The sequence below is a fragment of the Pongo pygmaeus genome, chromosome 2 (genome assembly GCF_028885625.2).
Source record: "Pongo pygmaeus isolate AG05252 chromosome 2, NHGRI_mPonPyg2-v2.0_pri, whole genome shotgun sequence".
NCBI classification, from domain to species: Eukaryota; Metazoa; Chordata; class Mammalia; order Primates; family Hominidae; genus Pongo; species Pongo pygmaeus.
Genome location: NC_085930.1, coordinates 188976828 through 188996168, shown reverse-complemented (window position 1 = coordinate 188996168; position 19341 = coordinate 188976828). Strand labels below are relative to the sequence as shown.

The following is a 19341-nucleotide window of genomic DNA, read 5'->3' as shown; positions in this document are numbered from 1 at the left end:
ATGAAGTAATGTTCCTAACAATGTCTTGCCATCTACAAATCAATGGACATTCACTGGCACCAAAGAAAGCCTGTGTTAAACCCAGTCATAAAGTAGACTCATTGAATAAATAGTTCCTTTTAACGTTTTAGCCTTCTGAAACATCTGAAAATATTCTTCAAAAAAAATAAGTGGAGTACTGACTAATGGTCTGGATGACGTTGGGGCAGGAGGGATGGAAACAGTGGGTGTGTGTAATGTTACACCCTACTTGACTAGAGCTCCTATTTAAACCCTGGAAAAGTAGCCTCTGCCAAATAGACTTCCACTTTCCCTACCTTTTCTTGTAAGTGCCTTTAATATAGTGCTATAGGAAAAGAATATATATGTGTGTGTATACATATATTCCATATGGTATATGTATGGTGTTTATATGAATGTACATACATAATGTATGTGTATGAACCCTATAGCTTTGGAATCTCAGATTGTAAAAATTCTAGACTCTTGAAATTCTAGGGCTTTACAGTCTTGGAATCCTAGATTTCAAGATTCTGTTGGTATTTGATGAAGTAATGGTGCCTGGGGTGTGGCCCTGCCTTCAGAGCCTTTTCCTACAGATGAGAGAATTGGGGATCAGGAAAGGTCAAGGTCACACAGAGAGTATGTAACAGAGACAGAACTTAAAGCCTCATCTCCCGACTCCAAATCTGGGGCTCTGAGTCAGTGGTTCTTAACCCTGTATACACATGCACATTAGAACCATTTGGAGGGGAAAAATAATGCCCAAGTACAGCCCAGAGATGATCATTTAATTGATCAGGGCTGGGAACCAAACAGCAATAGTTTTAAAACTCCCAGGTGTTTGTAATGTGCATCCAGAATTAAGAACCTCTCTACCCAGTGCTGATAATCTGGGAGATGAGGCCCACCACAGAGTGGTATTATGTCCTGCCTAGGGCTTGCTCCTCAAAGTCTTATCCAGAGACCTCATCATCACCTGAGAACTTGTCTTTTTTGTTTTCTGTTTTTTGTTTTGTTTTTTTTTTAGATGGAGTCTCGCTCTGTTGCCCAGGCTGGAGTGCAGTGGCACGATCTCGGCTCACTGCAACCTCTGTCTCCCAGGTTCACGCCATTCTCCTGCCTCAGCCTCCTGACTAGCTGGGACTACAGGCGCCCGCCACCATGCCCAGCTAATTTTTTGTATTTTTTTAGTGAGACGGGGTTTCACCGTGTTAGCCAGGATGGTCTCGATCTCCTGACCTCATGATCTGCCTGCCTTGGCCTCCCAAAGTGCTGGGATTACAGGCGTGAGCCACTGCGCCCAGCCAGGATCACCTGAGAACTTGTCAAACCTGCACAATCCCAGGCCCACCCCAGTAGACCTACTGGATGAGAATGCAGATTTTATAAGACCACCCAGATGATTCACATGCACTTCAGTTTGAAAATCCCTTGCAAGAGGCCAATGGAATAGAATGAGGCGGAGTAGCTTTAGCCTGTGTCTCCTGTAAACCCACACCAGTAGTTCTGAAAACACAGGAATTTCCCTCTCCTTTGCAAAAGACTGTACAATCTTTCATATCTAGATGTCTACATTCAAGTCAGTTCTCTTTGGGGTTAATAGATATTTAATATATTGTAGTAGAGGCCAGGTGTGGTGGCTTACACCTGTAATCCCAGCATTTTGGGAGGCTGAGGCAGGTGGGTCACTTGAGGTCAGCAGTTTGAGACCAGCCTGGCCAACACGGAAACCCTGTCTCTACTAAAAATACAAAATTAGCTGGGTGTGGTGGGCATCTGTAATCCTAGCTATTCGGACGGCTGAGACAGGAAAATCGCTTGAGTCCATGTGGCAGAGGTTGCAGTGAGCCAAGATCACACCACTGCACTCCATTTTCAGTGACAGAGTGAGACTCTGTCTAAAAAAAAAAAAAAAAAAAAAAAAAAAAGAGCAGCATTAAAATAATGATATCCCCTATTTCTCATTAGATCTCATTAGATTAAGCACTAATAAATCATGTGCAGGGATAAGCCACATAGTTTTAAAGCTACTTATTAAAATTACCAAACCTAGCAATCATTAGGGTAAGTTTTAACTTTCTTAAAAATATGCTGAGGTCTCCATTTTTATGTGGATAAATATGGTGCTTTCCAGGGACTTGACATAAGCAAGCTTACCAATGCTTTTGCAGTATTTAGTTAATAAAGACCCCCCACATTTTCTGAAGAACTGTTAGATTGTGGCTCAAAAAAAAAAAAAATCTGAAATTGGCTTCTGTTTTTTTTCAGGTGCTTAGAATTACAGCCCAACAACTTAAAAGCTTTGATGGCCTTGGCTGTGAGTTATACTAACACTGGCCATCAGCAGGATGCCTGTGAAGCTCTGAAGAATTGGATTAAGCAAAATCCAAAGTACAAATACCTTGTGAAAAGCAAGAAGGGATCTCCAGGCCTCACCCGGCAGATGTCTAAGTCCCCAGTTGATAGGTATCCTTCTCATTATATTACAGCTAGCAGTAAACACCCATACATACAATGAATCACCTAAAGGGCAACTAATGAGCCTCACACCCCTGACATCACCCACTCCAGAATGGTTTGCAGGACAGTATTCTGCTGGAGGAGCATCACTCATTAGAAAGATTAATACTCAGACCAGGGCTAACCTTCGGGCACATGATCTACATTGTGGGCACTCACAGACATTTATCTGAGTGCGACATTTTAAAGTCAAATGCTTTGGACACATAATTCACTCAAGGTGAAGTATAATAAATACTAATGCTCCAAGTTTTATCCAGCCTGAGAATTAGGAATGGGGAAAATGAAAGTCTGGTCTTCTAGAAATTTTGTTTTCTTTTTTTTTTTTTTTTTTTTTGAGACGGTGTCTTACTCCGTCGCCCAGGCTGGAGTGCAGTGGCGTGACCTCGGCTCACTGCAAGCTCTGCCTTCCAGGTTCACGCCATTCTCCGGCCTCAGCCTCCTGAGTAGCTGGGACTACAAGGGCCCACCACCACGCCCCGCTAATTTTTTGTATTTTTAGTAGAGACGGGGTTTCACCGTGGTCTCAATCTCCTGACATCGTGATCCACCCGCCTCGGCCTCCCAAAGTGCTGGGATTACAGGCGTGAGCCACCGCGCTCGGCCTAGAAATTTCGTTTTCTATCAGCAATAAATCCTTATGTTAAATCCTTACTCACTGAGGCCTTGGGAAACTTAGCTGTGGGGTTTTCCACATTGGCACTCACAGAGTCAACAGAACTCGCCTCGTGAAGACCTTACTTAGCACAGTCTGTATCCGTGTACAACAAAATAGTTCATGAAAATCAACCATATTTTAAAACATTCAGCATTAATAGTCCTCTCATTAAGTTAAGGTATTTTAAGCAAAATTTTCCAGTCTGTAACGAAGAGACTTCTTGAAATAGAGTCAAGGGATTTAACAGTAATATGTTCTGACTGTTTGGATTATAAATCTAATTTTTTATTCTCTTGTAGCTCTGTTCTGGAAGGCGTGAAGGAATTATATCTGGAAGCTGCCCACCAAAATGGAGATATGATCGACCCAGACCTACAGACAGGTCTAGGGGTTCTGTTCCACCTGAGTGGAGAATTCAATAGAGCAATAGATGCATTTAACGCTGCCTTAACTGTTCGGCCAGAGGTAAGACAGCACAGCACAGCAAGAAACCACAACATTCTCTGTAACAAAAAAGTGTTCACAGGCTACACCGTCTGTATTTCTTCTACACTTTATTTCCCTCACTGCAATGGTTTAAAGTGATGGGTATTAATAATGTGCTACTGTGGCTGTTAATATTGAAATACCTAAAATAGAAACACTAATTACATGACAACATCAAATGGTAGCTGTTCGTTGACGAGTGAAAGTCATTTGACAAAATTGTCCGTGAAGATCTTTTAGTAATTCACCTGGCCATGGTCTCCACCCATAAGCACTGAATAAATTTTTAGCCATCTTCCTTTCTCTGCAGAGAAATATAGGAATGCTCTGTCATTGCGCCTTGTACTGGGTTGTTAGAAAGTTCTGATTTTGTCATCAGGACTATTCACTATGGAACCGTCTCGGGGCGACCTTGGCGAATGGAGACCGCAGCGAGGAAGCGGTGGAAGCCTACACGCGAGCACTGGAGATTCAGCCGGGATTCATCCGGTCCAGATACAACCTGGGAATAAGCTGCATCAACCTGGGCGCCTACAGGTGAAGTATAGCAACAGGCCAAGGATGAAGGCCATGCCCAGGACTGAGGTCGAATAATCTGAAAGGTTGTTTCCAAGTAAAAATGCCTGCCTTGGTAGGAGTATTCCTCCTCCTGCCGTTAAGGGTGAATGTGGAGCCTTCAGATCCCAAGGCCTGTTTGAGCAGGAACCCTGTGCTTCTCTGGTTCTCAATCTTTAGAGAGCAGCAGTTGGCTCCGCATCTTGGGAAATGCAGATTCCCAATCCCTGGCGCCTGAGATTTTGATTCAGTTGGCCTGGCTTAGGACAAGTTATCAGCGTTTTCAACACCCCCAAGGGCAACTCTTCAAGAAATACTACCCATCAATCTTTCATTTTCCACTTAAGGAAAAAAGAGCCTTGGGGGTGTGGGCAAGGGGACCCGGCAAAATGACTTCAGAAAGTCCCAGAACCAGTGTTTAGCAAAGCAAAACCAAGAGTCCAGGTTTTCTAAACCTAATATACCAATCAAGTTAGTTGGGAGAAAAAGAAAAAACACAACTGGGCTTATAGTTTAAAATGCCTTTCTCATTCTCATCCTTCGTCATTAAGGTCTGTGTCCTCTCTATCTTTTCCCCATTACCAGGGCCTAGAAATGACCTTTATTTCTTTCAGATAATGAAAGTATGGGTAATCTTTTTTCTTCTTTCTTTTCCCATTTTTTTCTATTTTCTAAATAAACAGGTATTACTTTCATAACTGGAAAAAGAACTAAATGTTAGTTTTGAACCCCACAAAAGATGTAAACCCTTTCTCATTCTCTGAAAGAGCCAGGCTTTAATAATCAGACCAGCCTGTGTTAAAATCACAGCTCTGCCATGTACCGGTTTTGTGACTCTAGTCTATAATTTTTAGCCTCAATTTCTTCACTTGTTAAAAAAAGAGAGAGAAAGAGGTAATGATTATTTTTCAGGATTATTGTACAGGTTAAATGTAATTGCCTAGCACAGAGCAGATGCTCAATGCCTAGCAGGTATTTATTATGATGATGATTATTTTTGCCATCATCATCCTTATTGCTATTATTTATTTAGTAAGTTATCAGAGAACTATATAACTAGATTTCACTCTTTTGACATCTGAAGAATGACTGCTTCTGAACTGCATTGGTGCATTTTGCCACTGGCAAACATTGAGATCCTAGAAAATAGTTGTTGCACTGTACGAAAAAACTCTTAAAATAGCATTAGTCACTGGATTAACTGTGTCAAGAGAATTTTCTCAGATCAAAACCAGGAAGAGCTGAATGACTCCTTACCAAGCGGCTTGCTTTATTTTATAGACACTGTGAAATGTGCCACTGCAGAGGCCCTGTTTACATCAGCTGTGCAAAAGCCCAGAGCTGACTCTTTGCCACCCCCCTACACATCAGCTGTCCAAGCCCTGCGGATGTCTATTTTGTATCCTAACTTCATTCCTGGCTTCATCTGATTTTCCCAACCAGATTCCTATTTACCTCTTTCATTCACTTTTTTTCTAGATATGTTGTGTATATGTATTTTATGAGACACCTTAGATTCCTTTTTTTTAGAACAAGGGAGATGTAAAAAAAAATACACATATATATATAAAACATATAATGTCATTGTTATAATTGTTCTTACAAAAGAAATGTAATATATAAATATTACATACATTTTATATATATGCTATATGTATTTTATATATGCTATATATTTTATATATACTATATATATTTTATATATATACTATATATATTTTATATATATACTATATATATTTTATATATACTATATATATTATATATACACTATATATATTTTATATATACTATATATATTATATATACACTATATATATTTTATATATACTATATATATTTTATATATATACTATATATATTTTATATATACTATATATATTTTATATATATACTATATATATTTTATATATATAGTATATATATTTTATATACTATATATATTTTATATATATAGTATATATATTTTATATATATATATTTCAATTAAAGGAGGCTTTTATAAAGCTCCTAGATGAGTTTTTCTTAATTATAACTTCTTAGGGTTAGAAAACAATACCTGAGCAGCCAATAAAATACTTTCTTGGCATTCACAGATACAAAATTCAGCAGGGTTACTGTTTGCAGGAACCCATGAAGGCTCATGACAAGTAAAAATGGCCACCTCCGTTAAGGTGTAAATTTTAAATCCTAAAGCAGAAAGTCTCCCATACCGGAACAAGTCAATTTTAGGGTTGCCAGATAAAACACAGAATGCCCACTTAAATTTGAATTTCAGATAAACAACAAATAAGTTTTTAGTGTATTTTCCAAATATTGCATGGGATATTACTGTACAGTTGGCCCACCATATCCATGGGTTCCCCATCTGTGGGTTTAACCAATTGTGGATTGAATACATTTTTTAAAAAATACAATTTTAAAAAATATATAGTATGACAAATACATAGCATTTACATTTTATTAGTTATAAGTAATCTGGAGATGATTTAAAGTATATGGGAGGTGTGTGCAGGCTATATGCAAATATTATGCTATTTTATACAAGGGACCTGAGCATTCTCAGATTTTGGTATGCTCAGGGGTTCGTAAAACCAATCCCCCACAGATACCAAGGGATGTTTATCTGAAGTTCACATTTAACTATGCATTCTGTATTTTTATTTGCTAAATCTTCCAACACTACTCAGTTGGCTACTTTGGAACGTATCGACTAAGTTTTTTGGGTCTTTTATTGTCATGCCAGATGGGGGAAATCTGAGAAGTGGTAAGAATTTTGTGCTTTTTCCTGACAAAAAAAAAAAAAGACCATCAAGTGAGACATAATTTTTTTTTTTTTTTTTTTTTTTTGAGATAGAGGCTTGCTGTCACCCAGGCTGGAGTGCAGTGGTGCAATCTCGGCTCACTGCAACCTCTGCCTCCCAGATTCAAGCAATTCTCCTGCCTCAGCCTCCAGAATAGCGGGCATTACAGGTGCCCACCACCATGCCTGGCTAATTTTTGTATTTTTAGTAGACACAGTGTTTCACCAGGTTGGCCAGACTTGTCTCAAACTCCTGACCTCAAGTGATCTGCCTGCCTCAGCCTCCCAAAGTGCGGGGATTACAGGCATGAGCCACTGCGCCTGGCAAGAGAGAGACATAAATCTTAAATGAATTCCGAAAAGAAGTATAATTTGAGGTATAAGTGCATACTTAGGAAATAACAACCCTCAATAGAGAAAGGGCTCAAAAAGAAGCGAGGAGCTGGTTTAAGTACTTTCAAATTCACAAAAGTCTTGGGACTGCTCCCTCAAGAACTGCAGGTGTCGGTGTATGTAGCTGTAACACTTGCTGCTTGTCATCACATTTTCCATAAAGAGTCAAAGGCAAGCACTACCCTGGTACCATATACAATTAAAATAAGGAGAGGAAATTGTTGGTGTGAAACTTGGCTGTAGCTCAAAATGTTACACCTTTGTCAACAGAGCTCCAGACTAGAGCTTAGACCAATGAGTCTTAACCTTTTCAAAAATGAGGACTCCTTTTGATGAAAATTTCATCCCCCTTGATAGTAATATTTTTAGTATGAGTATAATGAGGGAAAGCTATAACGTGATGCTTTTAAATGAATGGGCTTTTTATTAATCGTGACAATATACACAAACATTTAAAATTATTTATAGATACATGTGTGAAACATTTGAAAACTATTCACACATATATATGTGCAACCTTCTGAGTCCCCCAACAGGACTCTGAGTTCACAAGCAGGGGAGCAGATTTAGACTATCTTCATTGGGGGACAATAAAACTGGAGTCGTTTGATGAAGTGAGTAAGTTTGACTATTCTGTTTCTCTCCAAATCCCTCTGAAATCATTACCACACACTTGGGGCTTGGAAGCAGCCAGTGAATGAGAGGCTTTCAAGATCTTCCTTTCCCTCGAGTTCTTGCAGGTCTGGGTCTATGAGAGAAAACTGGGAGACATCAGTAGAGCTGCCATCCTGTGAAGTAGGGGCAAAAAGGGCCTCTCAAGTAGGCTCCTTATGTCCATCCATTTATAAATCTCCCTCTCTTGCTTGATTACAAGAAACCCAGAAGAGGGGGTGATTAGAACACCCACTCCATTCCATTATCCAGGTTGCTACATACACCATGACCATTTCTCACTTACCTTTTATTTTCAGGCAGATCTAACAATATAAATGAGCAAATCCCTGGATTATGTGCATTAGAATTAGAAATCCAGTCTCATTTTCAAAGTTTCTTACCAGATGCTTATTACCTACCTTGCAGGATTAAATGAGATCAAGTGTATGAAAAGTTTTTGAGAACAGTAAAGTGGATGCAAATTAAAGTGGCATGATTATTCTTCGGAAGGATCAGTTTGTCAGATATACTCTAGAAGGTTGGGGTGAAATGGGGCTCCTGAAGAGGGCAGACCAAGCAGGTGCACCTGGCACCTGAGCACCAGAATGGACTAGTGGGCTAGAGGAGCTAGAAGGACTTCAGACAGCATCTAACTCGGCTTGTCTCAGATTTGGTGTTCTCAGGACCCCTCTACACTTTTAATAATTATTGAGAACCTAAAAGGGCTTTTGTTTATGTGGGTTATATGTATCAATATTTACTGTATTGGAAATTAAACTGAAAACATTGTTAAAGATTCATTTAAAAAGAATAAAACTCACTACATGTTATCATAAATAATATTTTTTACAAAAAATATTTTCCAAAACAAAAACAGTTTAGTGGGAAGAGTGACATTGTTTCACATTTTTGCAAGTTTCTTTAATATCTTGCTTACTAGAAGACACACTCTCACACCTGCTTCTGCAGTCACTCTGTTGCGATATCATGCACCATGTAGTCTCTGGAAAATTCCACTGTAAGCATGTGAGAAAATGAAAGCAAAAGATCAAATAACATCTTAGCTTTATCATAAAAATAATTTTGACCTCATTGATTCCCAAGCTTCTCCAGACCACACTTTGAGGACTATTAATCTTACTCAGTGATAACAGCTTTCACGTAGATTGATTCAACTGCACCTCACAAAGTTTTTAAATGTCTTTGATTATCCCTATTACACACTCAGGGAAAGTAAGCCTTGGAAAAAAAAAATAAGAAATTTGCCTACTGCTAAATAACTGGGATTCAAGACAGGTGCCCAGTAATAAACTCAATCTACTCTAGCTGTGTTCCATACGTCTAGCACTAATGGGAAAAATTAGACCACTTTGTTTTTAAGTAGGGCTATATTCTTCCTCTTAAACCTAGTTATAGAAATCAAATCTGCAAATGGATTAAGTGTTTAAATCATTCCTAGAGCAGGGGAAAATCGAATGCATTAATGAATTTGCATGGTTTTGCTATTATTCTTTCTCTCCCACCTGACATTCCTAAAATAAAATTTTCTTTTCTTTTTTTTTTTTTGAGACAGTCTCGCTCTGTTGCTCAGGCTAGAGGGCAGTGGTGTGATCTCTGCAACCTCTGTCTCCTGGGTTCAAGCGATTCTCCTGCCTCAGCCTCCCTAGTAGCTGGGATTACAGGCGCATGCCACTACACCCGGCTAATTTTTGTATTTTTAGTAGAGACAGGGTTTCGCCATGTTGGCCAGGCTGATCTTGAACTCCTGACCTCAAGTGATCCACCTGCCTTGGCCTCCCAAAGTGCTGGGATTACAGGCGTGAGCCACCGTGCCCAGCCTGCTTTTCTTTTTTCTTTCTGACCTCACTATATTTAACAATGATTGCTCACTAAAGAATGTAAGAGAATTAGAAGGTTGTTCATTTGATCATCCAGAACATGTAAGAGATGATTTAAGATTTTAGATTAAAATCACTTAATCCAATTTTGTTTTGTTTTGTTTACATTTGCTAACTCTGAAATGTGACGCATTTTAAAATATGTTTTTCTACCTTCTTAGAGAAGCGGTCAGCAATTTTCTCACTGCCCTCAGTTTGCAAAGAAAGAGCAGGAATCAGCAGCAAGTTCCTCATCCTGCAATCTCTGGGAATATCTGGGCTGCCCTCAGAATTGCACTCTCTCTGATGGACCAACCAGAACTCTTCCAGGCGGCTAATCTTGGTGACCTGGATGTCCTCTTAAGAGCTTTCAACTTGGATCCTTGAAGAAAGAATAATACCAGTACTAATAATCCCTGATCTGTGTGATTGTACTGAAAAATGAAAAACTATTATGAATTTCAAAAGGATAAATCAAATATTCAAAAGGCCATGGTCATATAGCCCAAGGAAATTAATTCCTGTGGACAATGCCCAGTCTCTGTTCAGATCCAAAAGCACAAAATGTTGTATATAGAGTCAAAGTCAGGCTCAAAAGAAGAATTAAGAGACTCAAGACAAACCAAGATAAAGTAACTGCGTGTTGAATACTCTTTCCACAAGTTGCAAGCATATTGCAACACACGTTCTTTGGGTTTTTTGTCTCCCCTTGCAGCTGATGACACATCTGAGGAACTTGTTCATGGGAAACATGGAAAAAGCACTGCCTCAGATTGGGAAATTCTGACTGTTTCTGAACTGTCTTCTTTTGCAAGACTGAACATAGTTTGGGCCATTGGTGCATGCACATATATTAACTCATGACTAAAGACAGGCATTGCTTAAACCTGTTCCAATTTTAACTTTTACTGTAGCCCTTGATTCCAGAGAGGGAGCTTTGCTGGCAAAAGCAGTTTTTGCACTAGAAATTTTTGCTGTTCCCAATCTAAACTTTTCTGGGATTGTATATATGCACTTTAATATCTTATTTATGCCTTGCTGGAGTTTTGTTTTGTTGCTCCAATTTTTAACTTGGGGGTGAAAGATTTAAGAACTCAGCCTCATTAGATCAACGGACCAAATAAACAATTCCTGAAGATAGTTTTTCATAGTGTAGGATTTTGAAGAAGAAGTGTTTTTCTTAAAGCAGATACGATGACATAAGGCTTAAATATGGCAAACAGATCTTTTCATTCACATGCTTTCTGGGTCTGTATGAACATAAGTAAGACACAAGGTACTGTCTCTTCATGCATTCTCTGCAGGAAGAAAGTCTGATGATATCATGATTTCTGTTGAGTTCAAATTAACTTGCTTAAGTGTCATACTTTACTGGCTTTGCCCTGCACACCAATATTCGTTTTAAACCACAAATATTTTAAATAATATTTCTTAAGAGTGATAAATAACATTTTTTCCTAAAAATTATGTTTTCTTAGTTTCATAATAATCTGCACTGTTCATCCCCTTGCATTCTAAGTGATAGAAGAGCAACACTTTCAAACCAAATCTCACTGAATGCCAGTGATTTCATATGAAATATGCATGCCTCTTTGGCTCTTTGAACATTTAGCAAGTATTGGGAATTTTCTATTAGCAGTGGTGTTTAATATCCACTTAGTTCTCCAGAGTGTTTTGTATGTGTTTAGGGCTTGGTGATTATTTTGAAAGATACATTTTTTAAAGAATTAGGAACATTTTTTGCAAAATGCTAATCAGAATATAATTTTACCAATGTCAGGTATAGAAGTTATCCCATTCTTCTTTACCTGGTCTCCTTCCTTCATCTAGAACCTTCCCCAAAGTAGTCTAAACCTAACTTTTTATTTATGTTCTTTGATTAGTAATAGCTCATTCCACTCATGATTATAGTTACCCACAAAAAATAAAACAACAACAACAAAAAAACTCCACAGAATTGGGGTCAAACAGTCTAACTGCCTGGGGAATAAGCTTCTACTAAGGAGTAAATGTGCACACGTGCTTATCAATTGAATGCAAGGTACAGGAATAAAATCCTTTCCTCTGTTACATTTGAAGTCCTCGGGTTGTGAGAGGGCCTCAAGTTAACAGAAACCACAAGTCCTTGAGGCTTACATATGTTATAACCTATTCTAGTTTATAAAGACAAAGAGCTGAGGCCACTGTGAGGAGTGCCAGGTTTTGATATTCATTGTCAAAGTTCACTTGGGGCAGGTGATAGCTCCAGCTGGTCAGCAGAAGGCAGAGGCATTCAGGCACTCATCATGGGTAGCAGCGACCACCCAGTCTCAGCCCATGCTTCTCTATAGTCTCAGCAGCAAAGTAAAGCTCAACAATGCTTTCAAGAATGGTATTCTGAGAATTGTAGAATTCGAGAAACCCAGTCTGGTAAGGACTCTTGGGGCCAGCCTCCAAGCCATGGCAGGGCCTGCTTGAATATGCCTGATGGAACAGCATCCTTTCCTTCCCTGCTCCTTCCTCCTACCATCTCTGTATCTTGACCAGAAAGTCGGCATGAATAGTTCATGGACAAAGGATTGAATAGTCTCTGAACAAAGGATTCAAAGCAAACTTTGGAAGTGTTCTGTGATGCCATTCTATACTTTGAGCAGCAACTGAATTTGCAGCCTGGATTTAAAGCCTGAAACTAGTATAAATGTCAAATAATTAATTTGTTGCTAAATGGTGGCAAATTTTGTGGCCCGAGTTTTATTTTGCTATTGGAACGCAAACTCCAAGGAGCTGTTTTAGGGAAGACTAAACAATCTTCCATTCTCACCATTATTTGGCAATTTGCAGAGCATTTTTAGTAGTACTTTCTCCAGTATATGTAGTATCCGTCAGATCTAAGGTTTTTATAGGCTGTCAAGAAGTCCAGAATTATGGCCCAAGAGGAAAAGAGTTGCATTTTTCAATAATATTTTTTATAAAATTAAGTTAAAACCATTATTAAAACATGAGTGACAGGCCAGGCGCGGTGGCTCACGCCTGTAATCCTAGCACTTTGGGAGGCTGAGGTGGGCAGATCACAAGGTCAGGAGTTCGAGACCAGCCTGACCAACATGGTGAAACCCCGTCTTTACTAAAAATACAAAAATTAGCCGGGTGTAGTGGTGCGCACCTGTAATACCAGCTACTCAGGAGGCTGAGGCAGGAGAATCACTTGAACCAGGGAGGCGGAGGTTGCAGTGAGCCGAGATTGCACTGCTGCACTCCAGCCTGGGTGACAGAGCGAGACTCCGTCTCAAAAAAAAACAAAAAAGTGACAGTTTATAGGACTAGAGCACCACCAAGAAATCAGTAGCAAGACTTTAGAACAGTCTGTTTGTATAAATCATATACAGTAAATGTTTGGTTTTTTAGAAGTGCATCTACTTTATTTTTTGGCAGAACAATTTTTGGCATCTCATCTTCATGGCATGAAATTGTCATTTAAATTACTCTTTCCGTTTGAAGGGGGAGGGTATCCTTATTTCCCTTCTGAGGTACTCTGAGAAGGCTTTGAGTTTCCTTTTTCATGTATTAATGTATAACAGCCTAACAGCTCCTAGAAGATGGTATTCTTACTAGAATGGCCAGTCAGTTATATACAGGTGACTTCCAGGGACTGACTTTGCCTGTAGATTGGGTGAAAATAAAGAGAAAGCCAGTGATTATTGCTGAGTTTCAAAATATAACCGTTTCTAGTAGGCTACTTCCACATGCTGTTGTACCTTCCTGGTGAGGAGGCGACAGAGGGATAGGGGAGAGGAGGAGGAATAAAAATCCCTCTCACTGGGCCAATCATACTGATTCATTCTACTTCCTCCAAAACTCACTCCCCATGACTCCTGAAAAATGGGCAGATCTTGTCCACCAGGAAATTTTAATAGAATACTATGCACCGTGCTTTCTCATCAGCCAATCTGGATTCCTACTAGAACAGAAAAGTAAGGAAACATAACTGGGTAGGGATGTCCACTTATGTTTCACAAACTCACTTTTAGAGTTTCATGCCACTTTCCTCATTCTTCTCTTTAAGATAGATACTATTATATTGAACATGGGCCCCATGTCTAAATACTTGTATAGATAAATATTTCTGGTATATTCTTCCCATACAAGTGAGACTTGAATACAGTTGTAGCTAGTCCCACTTATAATAAGAGCTTCCAAACTCTTTATCATAAACTTTGTCTGTGAGCTTGGGAATATAGAGAAAGCAAGTTGATCATTCTGAGACCCTTCCTCATTTGCCCTGAATCAGTTCCCCAAGATTGGACTGTACTTTAAGCTAGTTGTTGTAGCAGTGGTGGTTGTTGTTTTATATCTTGAGATACTTCTAGAACATTCTAGAAACAGGGTATTCTAAAGGCTTACTTTATATGCCATCCTTTTTGAAACTTCTTATTTTAGAATTTATTACACATGCACACTTATGATTTCAACCTTGTAAAATAATTTCAAATTCATTCCGTATCCACATTTTACTGCAGTTTCCCTATCATCTCAATAGTTATAGAACTGGTTGAAATTAAACTGTTTTGAACTAAGAAGTAGATACATATATATATATTTTTAAAGAGTGTTCATAGATAAACTCTGGCATAAAGTTTGTAAAAAAGCAATTTTTTAAAAGCAAAACGTATAACCTCAGGTACAAAAATAATGCATGCATTAGTATTGCAAATTTGCCTACTCAAATATTAACCAAAGCATGCAAGATAACTTGACTGAATGTAAATTTACACAGTGCATGACTAAGTCTCATAGGTTAGCCTGTTGTTCCTTGCCTCTATACAAGGGAGCATTTTTATGAACTTTGTGTTACAGTTTTTCTATTTGCTTTTCTTATCCTATCCTTGAGATTGTTTTCATGCTGTCACACTGAACTTTACAGATATTCACACATCTGGTTTGTACAGTGTTACCAGTGTCAAACTAATCCTCTGAAGAATCTGGGTACTTAGACATCTAAACACTTTTTCAAAAACCAGTTGAGGCACAACAGATCCAAAACTTAAACAAATCCAAGTGTCTGAATGCTACTAAACTAAGTCATGTTGACTGCCTCAGCACATAAAGGTTTCGACTTTAAATTCTTAATAATGCATTTCAAAATTTTTCTAAAAGTTTGGGAATAAATTAGAAAAACTGATATTCTAAATAAGGTGAGGAGGTTGGGGTAATGTCAGGCACATCAAAATCATCACACAGCCAAGTAGATATGGGGCCTTAATTTTCATAAATGTCACATAGCGAGTGTGTGGGGTATCACAACATTGTTCTGATACAGCCCTATTTGTATAGTAGTTGAGCTGCTTGGGCTAAATGTCCCTTGAGAAACTGGACTTGATCAACAGGTCTAAAAACACTGATATTTAGGGAGTGATGAGGTGATTTCATGGTCACTCAGAACCAACTCTGAAATCTTCTCACTGCCTTTTCCCATAACCCCTATTTTATGAGGAGACCGGAAAGGGAGAGAGCAAAGCTCAGTGAGACCATATGGTCTTACATTAGTAACAGCTTTGTTACTCACTCCATATACCCCCGTACCCTCACACACATACCATGAGCTCAAAGACAGAATTCTACACATAACACACATAGCAAAGACGATTGTGGGGAGGCATTAAACAGTTAAGAAGAAAAAAAAAACACAGAAAATTAAACTGCGAGGTTTAACAACCTCTCATGTGATATTTTGCCTTGAACAAAGTTTCCACTACCTGTAGCTTCTGCAGAAATACCAAAATAACACAGTCTAGAGACAAGTGTCCCAATTTCAGAACTGTTTTCTCAGGACCTTCTCTATAAGAGAAAACTAACTTGCAATGCTGCAGAATGTCAGAGCAAAACCCTGATGAGCTCCAGGGGATACTTAATAGAAGCCTGCACTCAAAATAATATTAAGATGGAAACAACAACAACAATTAGGCAGTTCTTTGCTCAACTATAAAATGTGTATCATTCATGGGGGGGGAGGGGTGGTGTTCTTTGGATTTCTTGGAAAGGGAAATGGTATAACACAAAAAGACTAAGAGGTATACACACTCAGCTCGGTAATTCGAGCATTTGGCATTTTCACTGAGATATGTAGCATTTCTGCATGGATACCATACAAGAATTCTGCCATGTGAGAAATGTGGTCATGACGGACTACGTTACCTGTAGTTAAGGGAAATACAGCAAACTTAAGTTTTTACCATCTTCCTTTCATTTTCCCTATATATCATCTAACCCAAACTTTCTTCAATTTACATTGCCCAAATTTGTTTACATTGGTTGAAAAAAAAACTGATTAATTTATTAAACTTTTTACAAACTGTAACAAACATTTAACTATTTAGAAAAGACATTTCTACATATTTTATATATCTACGAATATTGCATATCTAATCTAATCTAAAAATGTTGTTTTGAGACAATTCTTCTGTGATGCTTCCTCATCATGCTCATAAATGTTTAAAGTCTTGGGATTTCATTTTCAGGCTGAACTAGATAAGAATAAAAAAATTTAAGTTTAAATGTTTACAATGAGTTACTAAATTAATACCAATTCAACTTAAGTGACCTATAGTAAATTAATGGCAATGGGGGGGAGGGGATTTTAAAGTGATTGGCATATTATGTGATACTGTATCAGTGATTTAGTGAAATAATATGTATCATAGCACAACTCTGTTGGGTATTAAGGCTTCATCTTAGTATTTCCCTGCGTTGCTCTTTGAAATAAAATTACTACCATAAAAATAACCTCTTATCATATTGATGTGTTTAATTTACTCAGTTGGCTTCTAATTTGCGTACCAAGATTAAGGTAGTATTTTTGTACTATTATTGGAAGCATGCCTTCCCTTTTTCACATTATTAAATTGTATTTATATTTGTGCAATTTTAAACTATGTTTTCAAATAAACTGTCTGCGGCTTCAAGGTCTTTTCAGGAATCTTTCAAAATGGGATTTGGGGATCAGAATTGCTTCTGATCAAATGGAATCCAATTTGTACTACTGGCTAAAGGTCCTTTTATTAAATATTGAATATCACTACATATGATTTTGCATGAGCTATCTGGAAATCAGGAATGCATTTTTGGATATAAAACAAAACTTTAAAAATCTTCCTCCTTTGTTAATTTTTTAAGACTAAAATATTATTTAACCTGAAATCGAATTTTGTGATTCTTTTTAGAATAAAAATATTAAAATAAATTTCAGTTTTAGGGTCTTTTGGTTTTCTGGTCAGTCAATAAATATTTAGGTACAAATTATGTGCTGACACCATTCTGGGCGTAGGACACAGTAGTAAGTGAATGAAATCAAACTTGCCCTTAAAGAACTTAGATTTCTGTGAAAGGATGCCTACAAATACTTCAACAAATAAGAATGCCATGTGCTACAAAGTACTAGAACAAGGCAAATAAGTTATTATGAGAATGAGTGGAGGGGCTCCTTTATCTGTAGGTGGTCAGGAAAGTTTTCTCTTACATGACATTTGGACTGAGATTTGCTGACAAGTAGAGTTGGGACAACGCTACTGGCAGAGCCAATAGCTTGTGCAAGATCCCAAGGCAGCAATGAGCTTAGTGTGCATTCAGGAAGAAGCGGGCCAGGGTGGTGAGGGCTGTGAGCTGCGAGACCTTAGTAGACAGTCTGGCAGGTGGAAGATCATAGGAGGCCTTCCCAGAGCAGATTCAAGGGCAAATTTGCTCCACGCAAAGATGACGGTGTTCAGACTGAGGTTTCTGTTTTTCCAAACCATTTTCAAAATAAAGTCCTTGAGTCAGGTTGGCAGTGGAGGGAACTGCAGGCTAAGAGAAGAGAGCTATACAGCGAGACTGGAGCATCCCTTTCTCACTTGTCACTGTTCCATCTGTCAATCTGAGGCAGTCCCTGACCTTCATAAAATTCCATTTTTTCCCCTATAAAATCAAGCTCTACATATTTCTTTCCCGCTTTGCTGCTGTGCTATGCAAGGTAAAAATCCAACTATCTAGTGATGAATTGAGGCTTCTCCCCCACTCCTTGAATATCTCAAGCCTCTTTCATATCCCCTACTTCCACTTTTTAAATGTAAACTATATGAATTTCCTGAACTAGCTGTGTTCTCTCCATGTGTATATAAAAGCAACTGAAGGTTGAAGAGTTCTTTATATTCTTTACAAGTTTCCTTAAAGTAATATCTTAATTACCCAACACTTTAGGGCTCGTGAAGGACTTTTTTTTTCTTTCTTACATCTGTAATAAATAATGCTGCCTGGTAATCATCTTAATGCATCAGAATTTGGGGAACTGATGGCTAATTTTAGTATTTTGCCCTGTGGAACTAACCCGCCGATCCTCAGTAGGCCCCATGCTTAAGGTTGCTTCCCTGAGCTGAGATGGCTGGAAATGAAGCAACTCGAGTTCTTTGAAAGGGGGACAGAGAAGAAGCTGATATTTACTGAAACTGTGGCAGATTCCTAGGTTTGACGTTTCTACTCCACCATTTAACTCCAATGGACATCCTTGTCCCAAGTTTCTGCCTACTGCATATAACGATATAAAAGCAAAAACTGTATATGGTGAAAAAAAATCACTCCTAGATTAAAAGTGGACTAAAGATCACATCTAATTCTACAAACTGTAAAAACTGACCCAGGAAAAAGTAGGCTTGAGAAAAATAACCAATATGATAGCTAACATTGCTCATGGTAAAGTCTGCTGCTGATTAAAAATTGACAAAAGGAGAAAATTTAGATTTGCAAAATTTCACTAGTAAAGCTGGACCTGGTGGAAATAATGGCTGCAAAAGGGAATTGGCAATAGCAAAAGTTTTCATAAGGAAAAATCAATAAGGCTTAAAATTAACTGATGACTCAGATGGTCCTCCTAAAATTTACAGAATTGATACCAATTATACTAATTTCATTAAAATAGAAAAAAATGCAAAAGCTTGGAAATAGCTCAACTGGATAACTATTTCACTTTCTCCTCTCTCCTCAAATCCCTAAATTCCCCCATCCTCCCTCTCAGCTGATGGATTTGCTTCCTATTTTGCTGAGAAAATAAAGCAGGCAAAAGAGAACTGTCAGACTCTCTCAGCAGTGTGTCTCCTCACCACCAGCAGCTGCACTCCTGGTCTCTGCCTTCCTCCTATTGCCATGGTCGTTCTATGTCCTTGCCTAAATCAGCTCCCCACTGCGGCGCCAGATCCTATCACCTTTTCCCTGCTGAAGGACATAAGATCAGCTCAAGGACATCCTCCACCTCTCTCTTACATCTTCAGTATTTCTATTTCTATTTGACCATCTTATTTCTCACATTTAAAAACAAAAACCTTCTCTTGACTTCACCCTATTTCCCATCAGCCACCACTCCCGTCTTTGCTTCCCACAGTAGTAAAACT

General features: G+C 38.4%; 1 protein-coding gene across 12 annotated transcripts in view; it reads left to right on the top strand.

The window, feature by feature from the left end:
- PEX5L (peroxisomal biogenesis factor 5 like) overlaps positions 1 to 17076 on the top strand; it is a 243910-nt gene extending 226834 nt beyond the window's left edge. For 7 of the 12 annotated variants that reach the window (XM_054479447.2, XM_054479453.2, XM_054479450.2 and 4 more), the window contains 4 exons: positions 2272 to 2469; positions 3481 to 3646; positions 4047 to 4204; positions 10132 to 17076. In XM_054479447.2, coding sequence (XP_054335422.1) covers positions 2272 to 2469; positions 3481 to 3646; positions 4047 to 4204; positions 10132 to 10336 — 727 coding nt within the window. In that variant the 3' untranslated portion in view covers positions 10337 to 17076. The remainder of the gene's footprint in view (positions 1 to 2271; positions 2470 to 3480; positions 3647 to 4046; positions 4205 to 10131) is intronic. The other 5 variants (XM_054479457.2, XM_054479456.2, XM_054479455.2 and 2 more) reach the window with 1 other exon arrangement.
- The last annotated feature ends 2265 nt before the right edge of the window (positions 17077 to 19341 follow it).